Genomic DNA, 19,503 nt, shown 5'->3' on the forward strand with positions numbered 1-19,503 from the left:
GTAGTGTTTAAGGGCAAGGAATCTGAAATTAGACTGCTTAGATTTCCAGCATCTTTCCTCTTTTCATTACTTTATGCAACAAGGTGATGCCAGACTTTTTACCCCTTATGAACACAAGGCACTGAACCTGTTTGGTGTTGTGCAGGGAAGCAGAATCAGGGGAAAAAAAATTTTAAGTTGTTAATCCACGAGGTTATAAATTTATTGCCAGACCACTTGCCAATGAGCTCAGCCTTGTAGTATATGCTGAACAACGTCTGTAAAAAACTCAGGTTAGATCCTTGATATTTGGCAGCAATATGCTCACGGAGATGCCACACATGTCTCTTAGAATATCCTAGCCTTTTTCCAGTATCAAGTCAGATTACTAGGAAGCTGCAGTCCTGAAATTATAGAAACTCATTCACTGAGCTATGATTTTACACTTGATCTTAGCCAACAGGCCAAGAAACCGTGAACTATAATTTTATAATAAGTCCTTGATTTTTGTTGCAGATGGATATCAGAATCATATACAAAGAATGCTTTTCCATTTTTTGTAGAAATCATTGTTAAAAATTTTGTTAGTTTTGCTTATATAAAAGTCCACATGCATATTTCTCCTGCAATTAAGTGTACTGATAAATTCTTAGGTGCTTTTATAATAGCTAATAAAAAAGTACAGTGTAGGGATCCCTGGGTGGCGCAGCGGTTTGGCGCCTGCCTTTGGCCCAGGGCGCGATCCTGGAGACCCGGGATCGAATCCCACGTCGGGCTCCCGGTGCATGGAGCCTGCTTCTCCCTCTGCCTGTGTCTCTGCCTCTCTCTCTCTCACTGTGTGCCTATCATAAATAAATAAAAAATTAAAAAAAAAAATTAAAAAAAAAAAAAAAAAAAAACAGTGTATTTCCATCTTTGCCAGAAAATTCATAGGTATTCAATTGCAGTAACTAGCCTTAGTTTATGTTTCTAATTCATTTATCTTTCTCCCTGTCCTCTAATGTATTTGTTGTTCTTTAGTTATAATTTTTATTGAGTTTATAAAAAATGCATAAATTTTACAAGTCATCTCAAATTTTTTTTGGACGTAAGGTAGTTTTTGAACTAGTAATTGATATTACAACAGAATGGTATAATAATATATAGAGATCCACTCCAGGCCTCAGTATTCTTAATTAATGTAGTACCTGAGCAGGGATGTGCGTTTTGAAAACCAACAAAACAAATGTGAAAATTAAAATTTCTTTCTTTTGAAAAAGAAGTACTGTTGTGAAGTTGATTTGTTTTATTGTTTGTTTGTTTGTTTGTTTGTTTTTTGTTTTTTCGGTTTTTTGTTTTCCTGCCCTAGGATTTATGAATCATAGACCAATGGTTTCTAACCTATGGGCTTAGAACCTTGATGACAATGGAACTGTTGTGAGTAGTCCAGATGTCCAATGTGTATTTTTCAAAAAGTGTTATTAAAACTGTAATTTCTGGGGTACCTGGGTGGCACAGTCAGTTAAGCATCTGATCTCACAACTCTGAGATTTCTATTTCACCCATTCCTCCACTAGCCTCCCATCTCGTAACCACCAGTCTATTCTCTATAGTTAAGAGTCTGTTTTTTTGTTATCTCTTTTTTCTTTGTTCCTTTGGAATGAAATCATATCTTTCTCTTACTTCACTTAGGAAGTTTGTTAATTTTTTAATCTTTTAGTATCACCAGATATTGGATGATATTAGGAAATGAAGGTAATTTTAGTAGGCATGATAATGGTATTGAAGTTATTTAGTCATATGGCCTTTAAATTTTGTATAGAGATGCTGAAATATTTTGGTGTAGAATATCATATGTAATTTAGTTTAAGTGGGTTAGCTGTGTGTGTGTGTGTGTGTGTGTGTGTGTGTGTGTGTGTAAAGACAAAGCGAATATGGTAGAAAATTAACAGTTGTTAAATCTAGGTGGTGGATATATGGCTCTTCATTATAACATTCTATTTTATATATATATATATATATATTTGAAATTTTTTGTAACTGAAAATAAAGAGAGAAAGACTGCCCAGACCTCAAAAGAATGGTTATCATATAGAGAACAAACTGATGGTTACTGGAGGAGGGGTCGGGGGGAAGTGGGTTAAGGAAGTCATGGGCATTAAGGAGGGCATTTGTCGTGATGAGCCCTGGATGTTATATGTAAGTGATGAATCACCAAAGTCTACACCTGAAACTAATATTGGACTGTATGTTAACTAGCTGGAATTTAAATAAAAACTTGGATGGAAAAAAATAAAAGCATATAGCAAAAGCCATGTGTTTCACTCCTAGGGAAAAAAAAAATTAAAAAAAAAAAAGAAGACGACTTATCAGTACTTGGACCAACTTTCACTTTTTAAAGGAGGAAAAATTTATCACAGTGATTGAACCACCTAGACGTATTTTTGCCCAATATTATACTACTAGCATAAGGGGATATGTAACTAAAGTGTGACAACTGTGTGCTGAAATAACTGCTGCAGTCTTTTCTATCGTAACTGACTACAGCATAGCATTCTGACAGGCTTCGTAGGGGTTAATAGACATACCCTGCTAGTTATAGATGCAGAGGAGCCATTAGAATAGATATTTTGGCATTTGTGTTAGTAGGTACTAAGTGAATGCAGTGATTCTGGAACTTGTTACCTGTCCTCACTTCCTTGTAAGAGATCTGCAGCCTCAGCTAGATGACCTAGCAGATTTCTGGGTCATTTATAAGCTTAGAAAGATACATTCCCTACTCCCTTCCCTACCAAGTCATATTAGAGCTAGCAATAGAGAGTATAAAGTGAGTAAAACTCCTGTTGCTGCTCTGGCTGAAGTATACCACTTTTGAATTCTATAGGCAAGAGCAAATCTTCTGGCCCTGCTCAGTCTAGCTTTACTCTTCCCAGAGGCTCCAGAAGCACCCCCAGGTAGTAGACCAGCTTCTATCAGTTACCATCTTTTGAGTAGAATCACTACCAGACTACACATGTGCTATATAACCTGCTCTACTGTATTGTGGCAGAAGATGGCTGGGGAAAGCAGAGACCATAGACAGCTCAGCTCTCAGAATATTGACTGATGGGATCCTTACTTAAGATGTAACAGAAGCTAGTCTGGTCATCATCTTTCTTACACATGGTCACATCTGCTTGCTCTCATTTTCATAGTTTTGAAATGTACTTCTTAAACCTTCATAGCCCCTGGTTCTCTTAGCTATCTTTTTGTTTTTGTTTTTTTTAAGAGAGAGAGAGAGAGAGTAGTGGGTGCATGCTCATGCAAATAGGGGGGTGGTGGGAAGGTTGCAGAGGGAGAGGGAAGAGGGAGAGAGAGAATCTTAAGCAAGCTTCAGGCCCAGCACAGAGCCCAGCATGGGGCTCAGTCTCATGACCTGAGCTGAAATCAAGAGTCAGATGCTTAATCAACTGAACCACCCACATGCTCCTCTCTTAGCCTTCTTAAACACAATTTTTATTGTATATGTGTGTATTTGGTTTATGTACTGTCAAAATATTATTTTTTCACCAAACATGTGAGTCTTCATGTAACTAGTTACACAGCAATGTAACTGGTATATATGTTTTCATAATTTTTTCTTTTTTGCTTGTCATAAATATTTCAAACAAACAAAAGTAAAGAGAATAACATAATAAATATCCAAGGACCATTATTGAGCTTTTTTAAACTTCTGATTTTGCTGTGTTTACTTCAAATTAAGTTTAATTTGTGCATACCATTCCTCAATCCATCCCCCTTCTTTGAAGATAACTATTCTGATTCGTATTTTCCATGGACATATGTTTGTGTATTTTCATTGCATATGCATTATTCATAAATAATGCACAGTATTCTATAATTTCTCTTTTCACTCTGTCATCCTTTTGAGATTTACTCACATTTATGCATACAGTGCTGTTCTATTTAATTGTTGTACAGTATTCTGTTGGTGAATATGCCACAATTTAGATTGATTCTTCTGTTAATAGATATTAAAAGTGTTTCCAGTATTTCATTGCTTTCATAAACAAGTGCTACAATGAATATTCTTCAAAATGTCTCCCTGTACACATGTACAAGAGAGTTTCTCATATACATATATATATAAATATATATATAAATATATATATATATATATATATATATATATATACTCGCATACCTAGAAATGGGATTACTGGGTTGTGTAATATATTCATGTTTAATATAAGTAGATATAGCCAAAATGCTATCCAGGTGACTGTACCAATTTAAACTCCCTTCAACAGTGTTTGAAAGTTCCCATTACTCCGTATCTTTACAAACACTCGAAATTTTTGCCTTTGTGGGTATGAAATGGTATCTGTACAGCTAGTTTCTTCATAGTGATATGCTTATGTTAGGCAAAGCTTATGAAAAGACAGTGGAGCTCACTGACATCCTGGATTTTTCCCTTAGGAAATATCATTGCTTGATTATGCAGTTTAGTAGGCTATTCTGAATGAAATGCTGCTTGCTGGTAAAATACTTGTTTTCAAGAGCATAAAAAACCTCTTAGGAATTCTATACAAGAATAACTTTGAGGGAAAGAATTTCTTTTATAAGGCGTTTTCACTTTCCAAATTTATACTTGTCATTCCAATTTCCTCCCATGATTCTCTTAGCTCTTCTGACCGATGATCAGCAAAGGCATGAAAGAATGAGTGTCAACACCTTTATTGACAAATCACATCTGACAGCAGAATAAACCCACTTCTACTAAGTAACAAGTGTTCACAGTTTTCATTGCTATCATTTTGATTACTCCAGTAAAGAAACTGAATCTATTTCTTAGGAACCAAATTAAGAAAGCTTAGAATATTCCACTACCTGATAATTATCTGGTGACTTTTCTAGAGAAAATGTATAAAAAATGTGTTATATCATGTGCATTGCACTTAAATGATTTGTTCTTGATTTGGATTGTGTTCCAGTTATCTGTTGCTATGTAAGAAACCACCTCAAAACTTAGTAGCTTAAGATTCTAGTTCTGGGTAAGATGGAGCAGGTACACTTCACCGAGTCTCCCCCACTGAATGCAGTTTTAAAAATCTCACATGGAGCAGCTATTTGAGAATTCTGAAAGGTAGATTAGGAAAGGAAAACAGATCTTGAAGTACTACAGAACTAGAGTCAAATTCAGATTTCTCCCATTCTAGTATCCTCAGGCCTGAATCCAGTACAGCCTAAAACACAGAAGTGGGCATCAATGTTAATAGAACTCCAGGAGAAACTATTAGTTCTGGTGCAGGGAATAAGAAAGTAATATTCTAATGCCCAAAGAAAGTACAGAAACCTTCCGTTATCCTTTTTTTTTTCTCTTCTTTCCTCTCTTGTACCGTGAACCTCAAGCCGTTCTGTGATAGCAGCAGATTGGGGTCTGGCAGGAGCATAAAGCCCTGAGGGCAGGGAATCTTTCTGATCAGTGGAGCTTTTGTCCCAAAAGGTAGAATGACCCCATTTGCTTTTTTTTTTTTTTCTCTCCTTCAGCTGCTTGGCTCCAGACACAGGCATTATGGAAGTTATGTGACAGTGAAGTAAATAAAGCCCAAGCTTTCTGGTTATGTGGCAGGAAAGGGGAACCCTCATGAACCAGGAAACACTGGGGAGATTTTGAAAGGGAAAAGCTTGGGAAATAAACTCTTTAAGTTTTATTATGAGCTCCTGGGCTTAATCATGTGCTATATATGTAGAAATTCAACCCCAAACAACATGTCTACTCTCTGAAAAATGAACTATGAGTTAGACCACTGCTTAGGTACCAGATTGGCAAAAGGGTGGTACACATATGGGACAGATCCAAATAGCACTGCAGAGACTTTGAAAACTTAACTGAATTGAAACCACAATCCACAGAAGGCTAGTCAGAAACTATGGCCTGAAGAAAACTGGGTTGATTGCCTACTAAAAGAAAAATACCAGTATTCTCCATAGGATTTTAAGATGACCTAGAATCTTATAATAATGTCCAAACAGTCCAGGATACAATAAAAAATTCCTTGGCATTTAAAAAAAATAAGAAAATCAAATCACCTGGAAAAAGTCAGTCAAAAATGCCAATGCCAAAAAAAAAAAAAAACAGACATAGTGCTATTCAACAAAAACTCTAAAACAGCAATTATAAAAATGTTCCGGCAAGTAAGGGCAAACGTTCTTGAACAGAAAGATACAAAGTCTCACCAAAGAAATAAAAGAGGTGGGATCCCTGGGTGGCGCAGCGGTTTAGCGCCTGCCTTTGGCCCAGAGCGCGATCCTGGAGACCTGGGATCGAATCCCACATCGGGCTCCCGGTGCATGGAGCCTGCTTCTCCCTCTGCCTGTGTCTCTGCCTCTCTCTCTCTCACTGTGTGCCTATCATAAATAAAAAAAAAAAAAAAAAAAAAAAACTCCCAAATTTGGCAAATAACCTAAACCTAGAGATTCAAGATTTAAACCTATAGATTCAGGAAATCCTAAAAAGGATAAAGACAGAGAAACCAAAACCTGAGCACATGAAAACTACAACTATCATGACTCCAAAACTGAAGACAAAAAATCTTGAAAGCAGAGAAAAATGATGTAGTGCTTACAGGGAAACAACTATTCAAATGACTACAGGTTTCTTGCCAGAAATCTTGGATGATAGAAAGAAGTAGAATTACATTTTTTTAAAGATTTTATTTATTCATTCATCAGAGAGAGAGAGAGAGAGGTAGAGACACAGTCAGAGGGAGGAAACGGGCTCCATGCAGGGAGCCCAACTTGGGACTCGATCCTTGGTCTCCAAGATCACACCCTGGGCTGAACACGGCACTAAACCGCTGAGCCATCTGGGCTGCCCTAGAATTACATTTTAAAGTGCTGGTGGCAGGGGTATTAACTTAGGGTTTTATGTCTCACAAAAGTATCCCTCAAAGATGAGGGTAAAACAAAGACTTTCTCGAAGGAAGAAAAACTAAAAGAATTTGCAGCTACTAGATCCTGCTGTAAAAGGATTGCTAAGGGAAGTTAAGACAAAAGGAAACTTGGAACTTTAAGAATGAAGGAATAGCAACAGAAATGGTTAATATCTTGTTAATATTTATACTTCTCCTCTTGAATTCATCAACTAACAATAGAAAGCAAAGAATTATAACATTACATTTCAATATGGATGTATATTACATAAGAAGAGAGGATAAAAGAACCTAAAGTGGTGTTAATGATAAAGTTTGTACTTTCACTTGAACTGGTAAAATATTGATTCTAAGTAGTCTGTGAAAAGTTACACATGTATATTGTGATCCCTAGCGCAATCACAAAAAAAAAAAAAATCTGACCCCCCGAAAATGTAGTAAAGAACACAATAGACTGAAATAAAGTACTAAAAAACTGAATCCAAAAGAGGGCAGGAAGGGAGAAAAAAAATTGATTGAAAACAGAACAGACAGAAAGTAAATAATAAAATGGGAGACATGAGGCATCTTGTTGGCTCAGTGGTTGAGTGTCTGCCTTTGGCTCAGGTTGTGATCCAGGGTCCTGGGAGCCTGCTTCTCCCTCTGCCTATGTCTCTGCCTATGTCTCTGCCTCCCTCTCTGTGTTTCTTATGAATAAATAAATAAATAATTTTTAAAATAAAATAAATAAAATGGGAGACCTGAATTCAAATATATCAACAATTTACATTAAATGTAAATGATATAAACATGCCAATTAAATGACAGCTTATCAGAGTAGATGTTTTTAAAGATTTATTCATTTATTTTAGAGAGCATGAGTAGGGGCAGAGGCAGAAGAAGAGAGAGAGAGGAAATCTCAAGCAGATTTTACACTGAGTGTAGAGCCTGATGCTGGGCTCAGTCCCATGACCCTGATATCATGACCTCAGCCAAAACCAAGAGTCGACAGCCCAACACTAAATGCTTATATTAGAAAAAAAGAAAGATATCAAATCAACAACCTAAGCAGCAACATTAACAAACTAGAAGTGTAAAAATAATAAACCCAAAGCAAGCAGAAGGAAGGAGATAATAAAAATAAGAACAGAAACCAATGAATTTTAAAACAAAGAAACAATAGAGCAAAACAGTGAAAACTGATCAGCATGGAGGTTTTAACCTGCTCTATTTCTGACCTGGGCTGGTTCACCCCTCCTTAGGCAACCTGGTGGGCCCCTGCTCCCAGGAGGTCGCCATATTGATGCCAAACTTAGTGCAGACACCCGATTGGCATAGCGCAGTACAGCCCAGAACTCCTGGACTCAAGTGATCCTCCTGCCTCAGCCTCCCAAGTAGCTGGGACTACAAGGTGTGCGCCACCACAGTGGAAAGGAAAAGCTGGTTCATAGAGAGAATTAATAAAATTGATAAATCTCTAGCAAGATGATAATGGAAGATACAAAGTACTAATATCCAGAATGAAAAAGGGGATATCATATAAACCCACAGACATCAGAAATTTTATTTTTTATTTTTTTTAAAAAGATGTATTTATTTATTTATTTATTTATTTATTTATTTATTTATTTATTTATTTATTTATTTATTTATGATAGACATAGAGAGCGAGGCAGAGACACAGGAGGAGGGAGAAGCAGGCTCCATGCCGGGAGCCCGATGCAGGACTCGATCCCGGGACTCCAGGATCGCGCCCTGGGCCAAAGGCAGGCGCTAAACCGCTGAGCCACCCAGGGATCCCCCATCAGAAATTTTAAAAAGAACTACTATACATAACTCCAAACACATAAATCAGCAACTTGATGAAGGAGACCAAATTTTCAGTGAACTACCAAAACTCACCTAAGTTGAAAAGATAGCTTGAGTAGTTCTATGACTATTAAAGAGATGAAATTTGTAGTTCAAAACATTCTGAAAAAAGAAATCACATAGAGTCACTGGTAAATTCTACCACACATTATAGAAATATACCAACTCTTTGTGATTTCTTACAGAAAATAAAAGAAGTAAACTCCCATTTTATGAGGTCAACATTACTTTGATATCAAAACCAGACAAAAGCTGTACAGAAAAACAAAACATCAGACCAATATTCCTCATAAATATAGATGAGAAAATGCTCCACAGAGTACTAACAAATTGAACATAGCACTATATGTAAAGAATAATATACCATGAGCAAGTGTAGTTTGTATCAGGAATGCAATAGTAGTTCAGTATTTGAAAATCAAATGATATAATTCATAATATTAACAACCCAAAGAATCAAAACCATATATCAGTTGATACAGGAAAAGCATTTGACAAAACTTAACAGCCATTCATTATTTAAAACTCTCAGCAAACTAGGAGTAGAAGGAAATTTCTTCAACTGATAACAGACATCTAACAAAAAAATTTTTTAACTGCACTAACTTCATACTTAATGGTATAAGCCTGAACCTTTTCATTTTAAGATTGGGAAGAAGGCAAGAATGTCTTCTCTGACCACTCTGTTTAACATTCTACTTGAAATGCTAGCCAGTACAATAAGGCAAGAAAAAGAAATAAAAGACATATAGATGGAAAAGGAAGAAATAAAATTGCCTCTACTTGCAGTTAAATGACTGCCTACATAGAAAATTCCAAAGAATCCAGAAGAAACTCCCTATACCTAATAGATGAGTTTACTAAGATTTAGCTAAAGATACAGTGCCAACTCACACAAAACAATTGAGCTTTTATATACTTGACCGAACAATTGGGGGGAAGGATTTACTATTTATAAAAGCAAGAGAAAAATACTTAAGTATAAAAATCATACTAGGGATCCCTGGGTGGCGCAGCGGTTTGGCGCCTGCCTTTGGCCCAGGGCGCGATCATGGAGACCCCGGATCGAATCCCACGTCGGGCTCCCGGTGCATGGAGCCTGCTTCTCCCTCTGCCTGTGTCTCTGCCTCTCTCTCTCTCTGTGACTATCATAAATAAATAAATAAATAAAATTAAAAAAAAAAAAGATAAAATGACCAGTTGGTCACAGTATTAAAAAAAAAAAAATCATACTATAGGATCTGTATGCTGAAATTATAAAACACTGATGAAAGAAATTAAAGATATATTAAAAAAATACAGAGGGATGCCTGGGTGGCTCAGTGGTTAAGCATCTGCCTTTGGCTCAGGTCATGATCCTGGTGTCCCGAGATCGAGTCCCGCATTGGGCTCCCTGCAGGGAGCCTGCTTCTGCCTCTGCCTGTGTCTCTACCTCTTTCTATGTGTCTCTCATGAATAAATAAAATCTTTAAAAAAATATAGAGATATATTCAGGGATTGGAAGACTCTACAGCTTAAAAATGTCATTTCTCTCCAGTTCCATAGATTAATACAATTCCAGTTAAAAAAAAAAAAATCTCAGCAAGATTTTTTTTGTAATTGTAGACAAGCTATTCTCAAACTTATATGGAAAGGCAGAGGAACTAGAATCACCAAACCAATTTTTCAAAAGAAGGATAAAGATGAGTGAAATATCCTACTCAGTTTCAAGACTTATCATAAAGTTACAGTAATCAGAATGGCAAACAGATAGATACATAGATTGCTGGAACAGAATAGAAAATCCAAAAATAGAACCACATAAATATTTCTTAATTCATTTTTCATTAAAATGCAAAGATAATGGAAAATGGATAGTGGTTTTTTTTTAAGATTTTGGACAAAAAAAAGATTTTGGACAAATTTGATATCCATATGCAAAAATATGAACCTCTACCTAGATCTCACAGTTTATACAAAAATGAACATCAAATAGATCTGAAATCTATCCTAAAACATAAAACTTTCAGAGAAATACATAGAAAATCTTTATCTGGGATGAGGCAAAATGTTCTTAGGTATGACACCTTAAGCACAATTCAGAACATTACAAAGGAATGATAAAAAGGAATTCATTAAATTTTAAACTTTTTTAATGATGAGAGGTGCACCTGTGTGACACAGTTGGTTAAGTGTCTGCCTTCAGCTCAGGTCATGATCCTAGGGTCCTGGGATTGAATCCTGCATCAGGCTTCCTGCTCTGTGGGGAGTCTGCTTCTCCTTCAGTCTCCCCACCACCACCACCACCACCACCACCACCACTCACGCTTGTGCTCACTTGCTTTCTCTCTTGCAAAAATAAAACAAATAAAATCTTTTTAAAAATTTAATCATGGGGATCCCTGGGTGGCGCAGTGGTTTAGCGCCTGCCTTTGGCCCAGGGCGCGATCCTGGAGACCTGGAAATGAATCCCACGTCGGGCTCCCGGTGCATGGAGCCTGCTTCTCCCTCTGCCTGTGTCTCTGCCTCTCTCTCTCTCACTGTGTGCCTATCATAAATAAATAAAATTTTTAAAAAAATTAATCATGAAGGGGAATCCCTGGGTGGCTCAGCGGTTCAGCGTCTGCCTTTGGCCCGGGGCGTGATTCTGGAGTCCCGGGATCAGGTCCCACGTCAGGCTCCTGCATGGAGCCTGCTTCTCCCTCTGCCTGTGTCTCTGCCTCTCTCTCTCTCTCTCTCTCTCTCTCAGGAATAAATAAATAAAATCTTTAAAAAAAATTAATCATGGAAAACACTATGAAGAGAATAAGAAGGCATGCTACATACAGCCTGGGAGAAAATTTTGCAAATCACATATCTGACAAAAGCCAGATACTAAAAATATATTTTTAAAACTGTCAAAACTGGCTGGGTAAAAACCCATTTGAAAAATGGTTGAATTTGAATGTCTTAAATAGTCTATTTATCAAAGGGGATATATAGTGATAAATAAACACATGAAAAATATTTAGCGGGGATCCCTGGATGGCTCAGCAGGCTTGGCTTATTTTTTTGTATAAAAAAAAAAATACAGAGGGATACCTGGGTGGCTCAGTGGTTGAGCATCTGCCTTTGGCCCGGGGTGTGATCCTGGAGTCCTGGGATCGAGTCCTGTGTTGGGCTCCCTGCATGGAGCCTGCTTCTCCCTCTGCCTATGTCTCTGCCTCTCTGTGTGTGTCTCTAATGAATAAATAAATAAAATCTTTAAAAACAAAAGAAAGAAAAATATTTAGCATTATTAACCACTAAGGAAATGGAAATTAAAATCACGATATTACTAATCTAATGGTGCAAATAAAACCTGACCATTTCAGATACTGACAAGGATACAGACAACCCTATGCATTGTTCATAGGGAAAGAAATTGGTACAACTACTCTGGAAAACAGTTGGATGATTTTCTTTTTAAGTTAAATATACACTTCACATGTGACCCAACCTTCCCAGATTTTTAACCTATAGAAATTAAAACTTAAATTTCCACAAAATTCTGCATACCACTGTTTAGAGCAGCTGTGTTCATGATTACCAATAAGTGGAAACTACCCAAATGTTCTTCAGCAAGTGAATAGACAAACCATGGTATATCCATGTAGTGGACTACTACTCTAAAAAGAAATGAACCATTGATACATACAATATCCTGGATTCATGTGTCTCAGACACATTGTGCTGAGTAAAAGAAATCATCCCAAAAATTATATACAATATTATTCTGCTTATACATATTCTCAAAATACTATTCTGTTTATACACATTCTCAAAAAGACGGAATGATGAAAAGAATGGATTATGCATTAGTGGTGGGGTTAGGTGTGACTACACAAGGAGCCATTTATTTATTTATGAAGTATAATTGACATACAGTGTTGTATTAGCTTCAGGTGTAGAGCATATTAATTCAGTAATTCTACACATTACTCACTGCTCAGTGTGATTAGTACAGTCACAATTTGTTAACCTACAATTATTACAGTATCCTTGGCTGTATTTCCTATGCTGTACTTTTCATCTCCATGACTTATCTTATCTCCATGACTTATTTATTTTTATAACTGGAGGTTGTACCTCTTAATTTATTTCATCCTTCCCTCCACCACCTCCCCTCTGGCAACCACCATTTTGTTCTCTAAAAATATTTTAAGAGTGTGTTCCTTCTTTTGGTTTATTTGTTCATTTTGCTTTTTACATTTCACAAATAAATGAAATTGTGTATTTGTCTTTGATTTATTTCACTTAGCATAATTTCTTCTAGGTCTGTGCATGTTGTCCCAAATGGCAAGATTTTGTTCTTTTTTAATGATTCAATTGTATATTTGTATCATATCTTCTTTTCCATTCATTATGCAGTTAACACTTGGGTTGCTTCCCTATGTTGGCTATTGTCAGTAATACTGCAGTAAACATAGGGGTACATATTATCTGTTTGAGTTAGTGTTTTTGTTTTCTTTTGGTAAAAACCCAGCAATGGAATTACTTGATCATATGGTAATTGTTATGGTGTTTTTAAAGATTTTATTTAAGAGAGAGCATGAATTGGGAGGAGCAGAGAGACAAGGACAATCTCAGCACAGAGCCTGAGGTGGGGCTCGATCCCACAACCCTGAGATCATCACCTGAGCTGAAACCAAGAATCAGACACTTAACTGAATTAGCCACCCAGGCACCCCAGTATCTTTTTTTTTTTTAAGATTTTATTTATTTATTTATTTATTTATTTATTTATTTATTTATTTGAGAGAGAGAGAGAGAGAGAGCATGAACAGGGGGAGGCAGAGGGAAAGGGAGAAGCAGACTCTCTCCCCTGAACAGGGAGCCTGATGCAGGGCTTGATCCCAGGACCCCAGGATCATGACCCGAGCTAAAGGCAGATGCTTAACCAACTGAGCCACCCAGGTGCCCTTTAAGTAAAATTCTTTTTTTTTTTTTTTAATTTATTTATTCATGATAGAGAGAGAGAGAGAGAGAGACAGGCTCCATGCCAGGAGCCCAACATGGGACTCGATCCCGAGACTCCAGGATCACACCCGGGGCCAAAGGCAGGCGCTGAACTGCTGAGCCACCCAGGGATCCCCCCCTTGAAGTAAAATTCTTAATGAATGGGAAAATTATATTAGAAATTGTAAGGTCACCTATTAGGTGTTCAGGTACAAGTATAGATCTGGAAAAAACTTGATCGGAAATTGGAAATCTATAAATAATCAAATTATGTACATCTCCTTTTTAAATTCAAAATTGGTGCATTAATACTTACAATTAAAACTAGTGTATTTTGTAAGTGAAAGCCTTTCCTTTATTTCTTTCTTCCCTATCCCTCCCCACCCTACTTCCATTATATATTTGTTAATACCTGTTTTTTGCTCTCTCAGTGGATGTCAAATAACATGTCATAGATACTTGATTTCACCTATCTTGTTTGGACTATTATAATAGCCTCCTAAGCACTCTCATGTCCCCTGGCCCTTACTCACTCCAGCATTGTCTGTTCTTTACTCTGAGTGATTCCGTTGAAACCTAAAACCTTTCCTAACTCTGCTCAAGACTTCCTTACAACAGCCTACAGTGTCATACGTGGTTTGACCCTGCTTCCATCCACCAAGTCTCTCTCTCCTAATATTCTGCTTTGCCTCCTGTATTCACTCATCCTCCTTGGCATTCTTTGTGCACACCAAATCTATTCCTGTCTCAAGACCTTTGAACTTGGTATCTCTTCTTGGAACACCTTTCTCCAGATATCTGCATGCTTTCATTCAGATCTCCAGTCAGATGTATTTTATCAGAGAGGTTCCATCATCCTCTGTCCTTTTTATTCTGCTTTATTTTTCTCCATAGCACCCATCACCTATATATATATATATATATATATATATATATGTGTGTAATATATATATTACATTTATTTATTGGCTATCTTCCCCAGCTAGCATGTAGGTATAATTTGTTTGTTCTTTTTTTTTTAATTTTATTATTTATTCATGAGAATACACAGAGAGGAGACAGAGAGAGAGGCAGAGGCAGAGAGAGAAGCAGGCTCCATGCAGGAAGTCCGACGCGGGACTCGATCCGGGGTCTCCAGGGTCACGCCCTGGGATAAAGGCAGGCGCTAAAACGCTGAGCCACCCGGGCTGGCCAATTTGTTTGTTCTTTGATGTTTTTCTAAAACAATGCCTCAGATAGTTGAATGAACAGCTCAGCTCCAGTTCTACCTCTTTGAACTTTTTCTCTAGCCTATGGTGATTTCACTTTTCTTTTTCTTTTTTTTTTTTTAATTTAATTTAATTTATTTATTTATTTTATTTACAATAGTCACACACACACACACAGAGAGGCAGAGACACAGGCAGAGGGAGAAGCAGGCTCCATGCACCGGGAGCCCGATGTGGGACTCGATCCTGGGTCTCCAGAATCGCGCCCTGGGCCAAAGGCAGGCGCCAAACCGCTGCGCCACCCAGGGATCCCCACTTTTCTTTTTCTGAACATCATCGTAGGTGCTCATGTTCTGTCTGCTGATTCCTTAAAGAGTTCTTAGTGTAAACATAACTACTGTAGTAGGTAAAAGTGTAGGGTGAGAATTGTACAGTTTGGTTTAAATACCAGCCCTACCACTTAGCCAGTTAACTCTGAGCAAGTTATTAACTTTCCTACTTTTTCATTTCTATTCCTGTAAAATGGGAGTAATGGGTAGTTCAATGAATGAATAATGAGTAATGGGTAGTTCAACACAGAGGAGATAGAATGGGGAAATCAGGCAGAGACCTGATCATCAGGATCATTGTGTAACATACCTGGCTGTTTGGACTCTTATGTAAGTAACAGAGAACTTTGGAAAACTTTTTTTTTAAGCAATGGTATGGCATAGGGTAAATTTTAAACTTTTTAAAATTTAAATTCATGAGACACATGGCTGGGTCAGTCAATAGAACATGTGACTCTTGATCTCAGGGATGCAAGTTCATGCCCCATGTTGGGCATGGAGCCTACTTTAAAAAAATAAAATTCTAACTTCATTTAATCTATGCTAATACTGAACTGTTGAAGAACTTAATTTACTTTACAGTGGTGCTTTCATACTGTTTTATTTTGTCTCTGTGTCTTTTGTTTACTGCTGCTTCCTGGCTAAATTTTATTTATTAAAAATATTAGCTCATGGAGCACCTCGATGGATCAGTTGAGTATCTGCCTTCAGTTCTGGTCATGATCCTGGAGTTGCCTAATGGAGCCTCATGTCAGGCTCCCTGCCCAGCAGGGAGTCTGCTTCTCCCTCTTCCTCTGCTCCTCCCCTCTGCTCTCTCTCTCTCTCTCTCTGCTCTCTCTCAAACAAATAAAATCTTCAAGAATAAAATAAAATACTGCATCACTTCTGATCCGAAGTAGAACTTTAATAATGTAAGAGACCACAAAATTTAAAGGATTATATGTGCATTGCTTTATATTTTCTCTTGACAGAAATACCATGTTCTGACTCCTTTTCCTATTTAAGACTTTTTTAGTGTTTGCTTAATTTCAAAGAATTTCTAACAGTACACTTATATAGATTCTTGGTGACCTAAAAAGAAACAATGTGCATTAGGTAGCAACCTTTGTTGTAGCAACTTTTGCCTTCTAGATATGTGTGAGAATGAGGTTCTTTACCATATCTTCAGTTCTGGCATATATCCATTACCAAAAATATATTTTCAGGATATTTTCCCTGTTCTGTTGTAAAATCACAGAGAAGGATTAAGGCTTCTCAGTTAGGTCACAGTGTCCAGAAGACTGTGCCCCAGCTCAGATAAAAATCAATATATTTTTAGTGATACAAATCAAATTAACCAATAGCTCTTCAAATTTCCCACTTCCTGTTCTTCTCTCCTCCAGAAACAAAATAGGTTCAAGAAGAAAAGTTCTTTCCTACCTTTTAACATTTTGAGCTGCCTGAGTTTAGGATTCAAGTATTTTTGGTGCTTATTGCTTAACTGGGCTGAAGATTATCTCATGTGACAGCATAGATCTCTTGTTTTGGAATTGCCATTACTTTCTAGAACAGCCACTCTGTACAGCTGCCAACATGCCCTGGATCCTTTTGCTTCATATTACAGTGATACTGCTTTGTCAGGGTAGAATTCAGCCTCACAGGGCTGGAGTCAGTCTCTGCTGACCTCATGCCACAGTACAGCATGTTCAAATCTGGGAGAAACCCGGGGGTTATTCGGCATATTCCTCCTCTTTCTCCCTTACAAGCATGGAACCCTCACTGTCCTCGGAAACCGTATGTTGTATATGTGTGTGTATCTGTCTTTTTTTCTTAAATCTCTTCCTTAATCCTATAATTCTACAGCTTTAAATGGGGGCTGGTTAAATAGACAGACACAGGAAATGCTTTGAGCTCCTGAAACTCAGCATTTTTCAGCAGTAGATCTCAGCCACGGGCATTTGCTATTTTTGGACCGACTTGTGTGAGGTTGCAATAATCAAGAAGCATGTTATGTGTTTCCTAGTTGTTCATTTTGCCCATAGCTCTTTGGGCGGAATGTACAGAGCAATCTTTGGCTGTGTGGGCATGCTCAGATCATATTGGAGAGTGTTCCGACTGCTTCAGTGCAGAGTAAATGTCATCCTCTCTCTCTCGGGCAAAAAAGTTATCAGAAAATAAGTATTTCCTTCAATGAACAAGAGTTTCGTTTGCCTTTGGCAGTTTAGGAAAAACTTGGGTTAAATTTGAAGATTCTAAGCACGCATAACAAATAAGAATTTGGATTAGAGCCATTTGAAGTATTTCTCACATTAAAAACAAAGGTTCTTATCACTCAGCTACTTGTTTTCACTGTATTTTTCCCAAAGACTTGGCAATTTTCTGAATTGTAAAGCAGTGGGCACATATCTCAGTACTAAAGTTTTTGTCTCCAGATCAGAAGAACAGGTCCCTTAGATATAACTGGATAGGAAGACGATCCAGTTTTATGCAACACAACCACCATTTTCACATTTGATCTGCAATCTTGAGTAGAAAACTTGGACCATAGCTTGATTTTACCATGATTTTTACCTGATTCTAAAGTGAATATACATTAATACTGTTTGCCCTTGAGCCAACAAAATTTTTTACCCTAAAGTTTGATATAAAATTACTCTTATGACAAATGGTTAATAATTTAAATACTGACTTCGTTGAGAGATTTGTGGCTCTGCTCTGTACCTCTTTTTTTTCTGTTTGTTCTGTATCTTGGATTTTAAAACCTTGGCACATCTCTGTTTGTTCTGGGGTTATAAAAGGTCAGTTTACTTATCTATGTTTTATTAAGAATGTTAGCTCAAGTTGAATGGGGTGATCAGAAAGAAAGAATTCATAGGAGAGCCCTAAAAGGATAGGAGGTAAAGACTGATCGTAAAACAGAAATTAATTCCTTCCCCTCTTATTGACAGTTGAAAGGGAGGAGGGGACCATAAAACATAATTTAAACATTCTTAGTTGAATTTCTCCATGATTCTATTAATTCATGAGTAGAGAAAATTTGTTTAAAAATATACTGAGTACCTGAGTAAATGATTATAGGTGAAACTATTTTCTTGCTTCCCTACCCATGTCTCCCTCTTCCTTATCAAACTATTCATTGACTCTGGTGAACTAAAATGCCCTCATTGAAGCAATGATTAAAATATTCAGAAATGAGGTACTTGCTCCACATCTGTAATTCTTATTATGTCTGTCTGGATATATCAAATTGCTATAGATTGGGGTTGATATATGTATGTCCTCCTTGCACGAGATTGCGCTATGCTCTGTGAAGAGTTCATTTTCTAAACTACAGAATGAATATTTTGAAGGAAGACTCAAGGGGTAAATGTATCTGACTCTAGGTAGTAAATGGAGAATTTTAGAAAGCTGGACAATGTTGAAGTTATATCTATTTTTTAATGAGATTAAAGTATCTCCAGATGTTGGCCAGTTCTAAAGAATAATCCCCTTTTTCCTTTCTTAATAACTCTGCAACACCACACATCTATATGTTTTTTTTTTATATATGTTTAAGTCATATGTGTAATGCATACATTCCAGAGAATTCTTTGGCAATGTTGGCATTGCTTGAGTTTTCTGTACAAATACCTAGAATTTACAGTGGCAATTCAGAACATACGTGTGTAATCACTTGGTCATATATAGGTGCTTTATCTTTTAAACAAATGTTATTTTTATCGAGCTGCCACTATATCAAACAAAGAACTTTTAAAAGATAAAACACCTCTCACGTCTAAACCTTACATTTCTAGTTGGGGAAGATGACAATACAAAATAAAGCTAGTACGTAAACTACAGGGTGTGTTAGAGAAGGAGGATGAGCTATAAAAATAATAAAGTGGGTAAGTGAGATTGGAAGTGCTGGGGGGGATTGCTATTTTTAAAAAGATAGTAAGTCTCATTAAAGAGACATTTGAGGAAGGGCTTGAAAGAAATAAGCCGGGTAGCCATACTACTGATAAATGAGCATTCCCAGTAGAGGGTACCGCCAGAACAAAAGCAGGAGTGTTTCTGATTATATACAAGGAATAGAAGGGAGGCTGGTATATCTAGAGCAAAAAGGGAGGACAGAGTGGAAGGAATTGGGGTTTCAAAGACGTAATAGAGTTTCTCAGTTGTCTATTACAGTATAACCACTCCAAAATTGAGTGGCTTAAAACAACTATTTTATTTCCTCACAGTTTTGTGAGTCAGCTATTTGGGCTAGGATTAGTTGAATGGTTCTTGTGCTGGTCTTGCCTGGAGGTCCTTATCATTCCTGGATGGCTC

The 19,503-nt window shown here is 37.1% G+C and overlaps 1 protein-coding gene across 6 annotated transcripts in view; it reads left to right on the plus strand.

The window, feature by feature from the left end:
• Positions 1-19,503, plus strand: part of TMCC1 (transmembrane and coiled-coil domain family 1) — a 241,320-nt gene that overhangs the window by 166,627 nt on the left and 55,190 nt on the right. The window contains exon 1 of one of the 6 annotated variants that reach the window (XM_035702803.2): positions 16,829-16,986. The exons of 4 other annotated variants lie outside the window; for them this stretch is intronic. In XM_035702803.2, the coding sequence (XP_035558696.1) occupies positions 16,960-16,986 (27 nt within the window). In that variant the 5' untranslated portion in view covers positions 16,829-16,959. Of the gene's footprint in view, positions 1-16,828; positions 17,002-19,503 lie in introns of those variants that run through there. One more of the 6 variants, XM_035702802.2, reaches the window with a different exon arrangement.

Source organism: Canis lupus, chromosome 20, assembly GCF_003254725.2.
Source record: "Canis lupus dingo isolate Sandy chromosome 20, ASM325472v2, whole genome shotgun sequence".
NCBI lineage: Eukaryota > Metazoa > Chordata > Mammalia > Carnivora > Canidae > Canis > Canis lupus.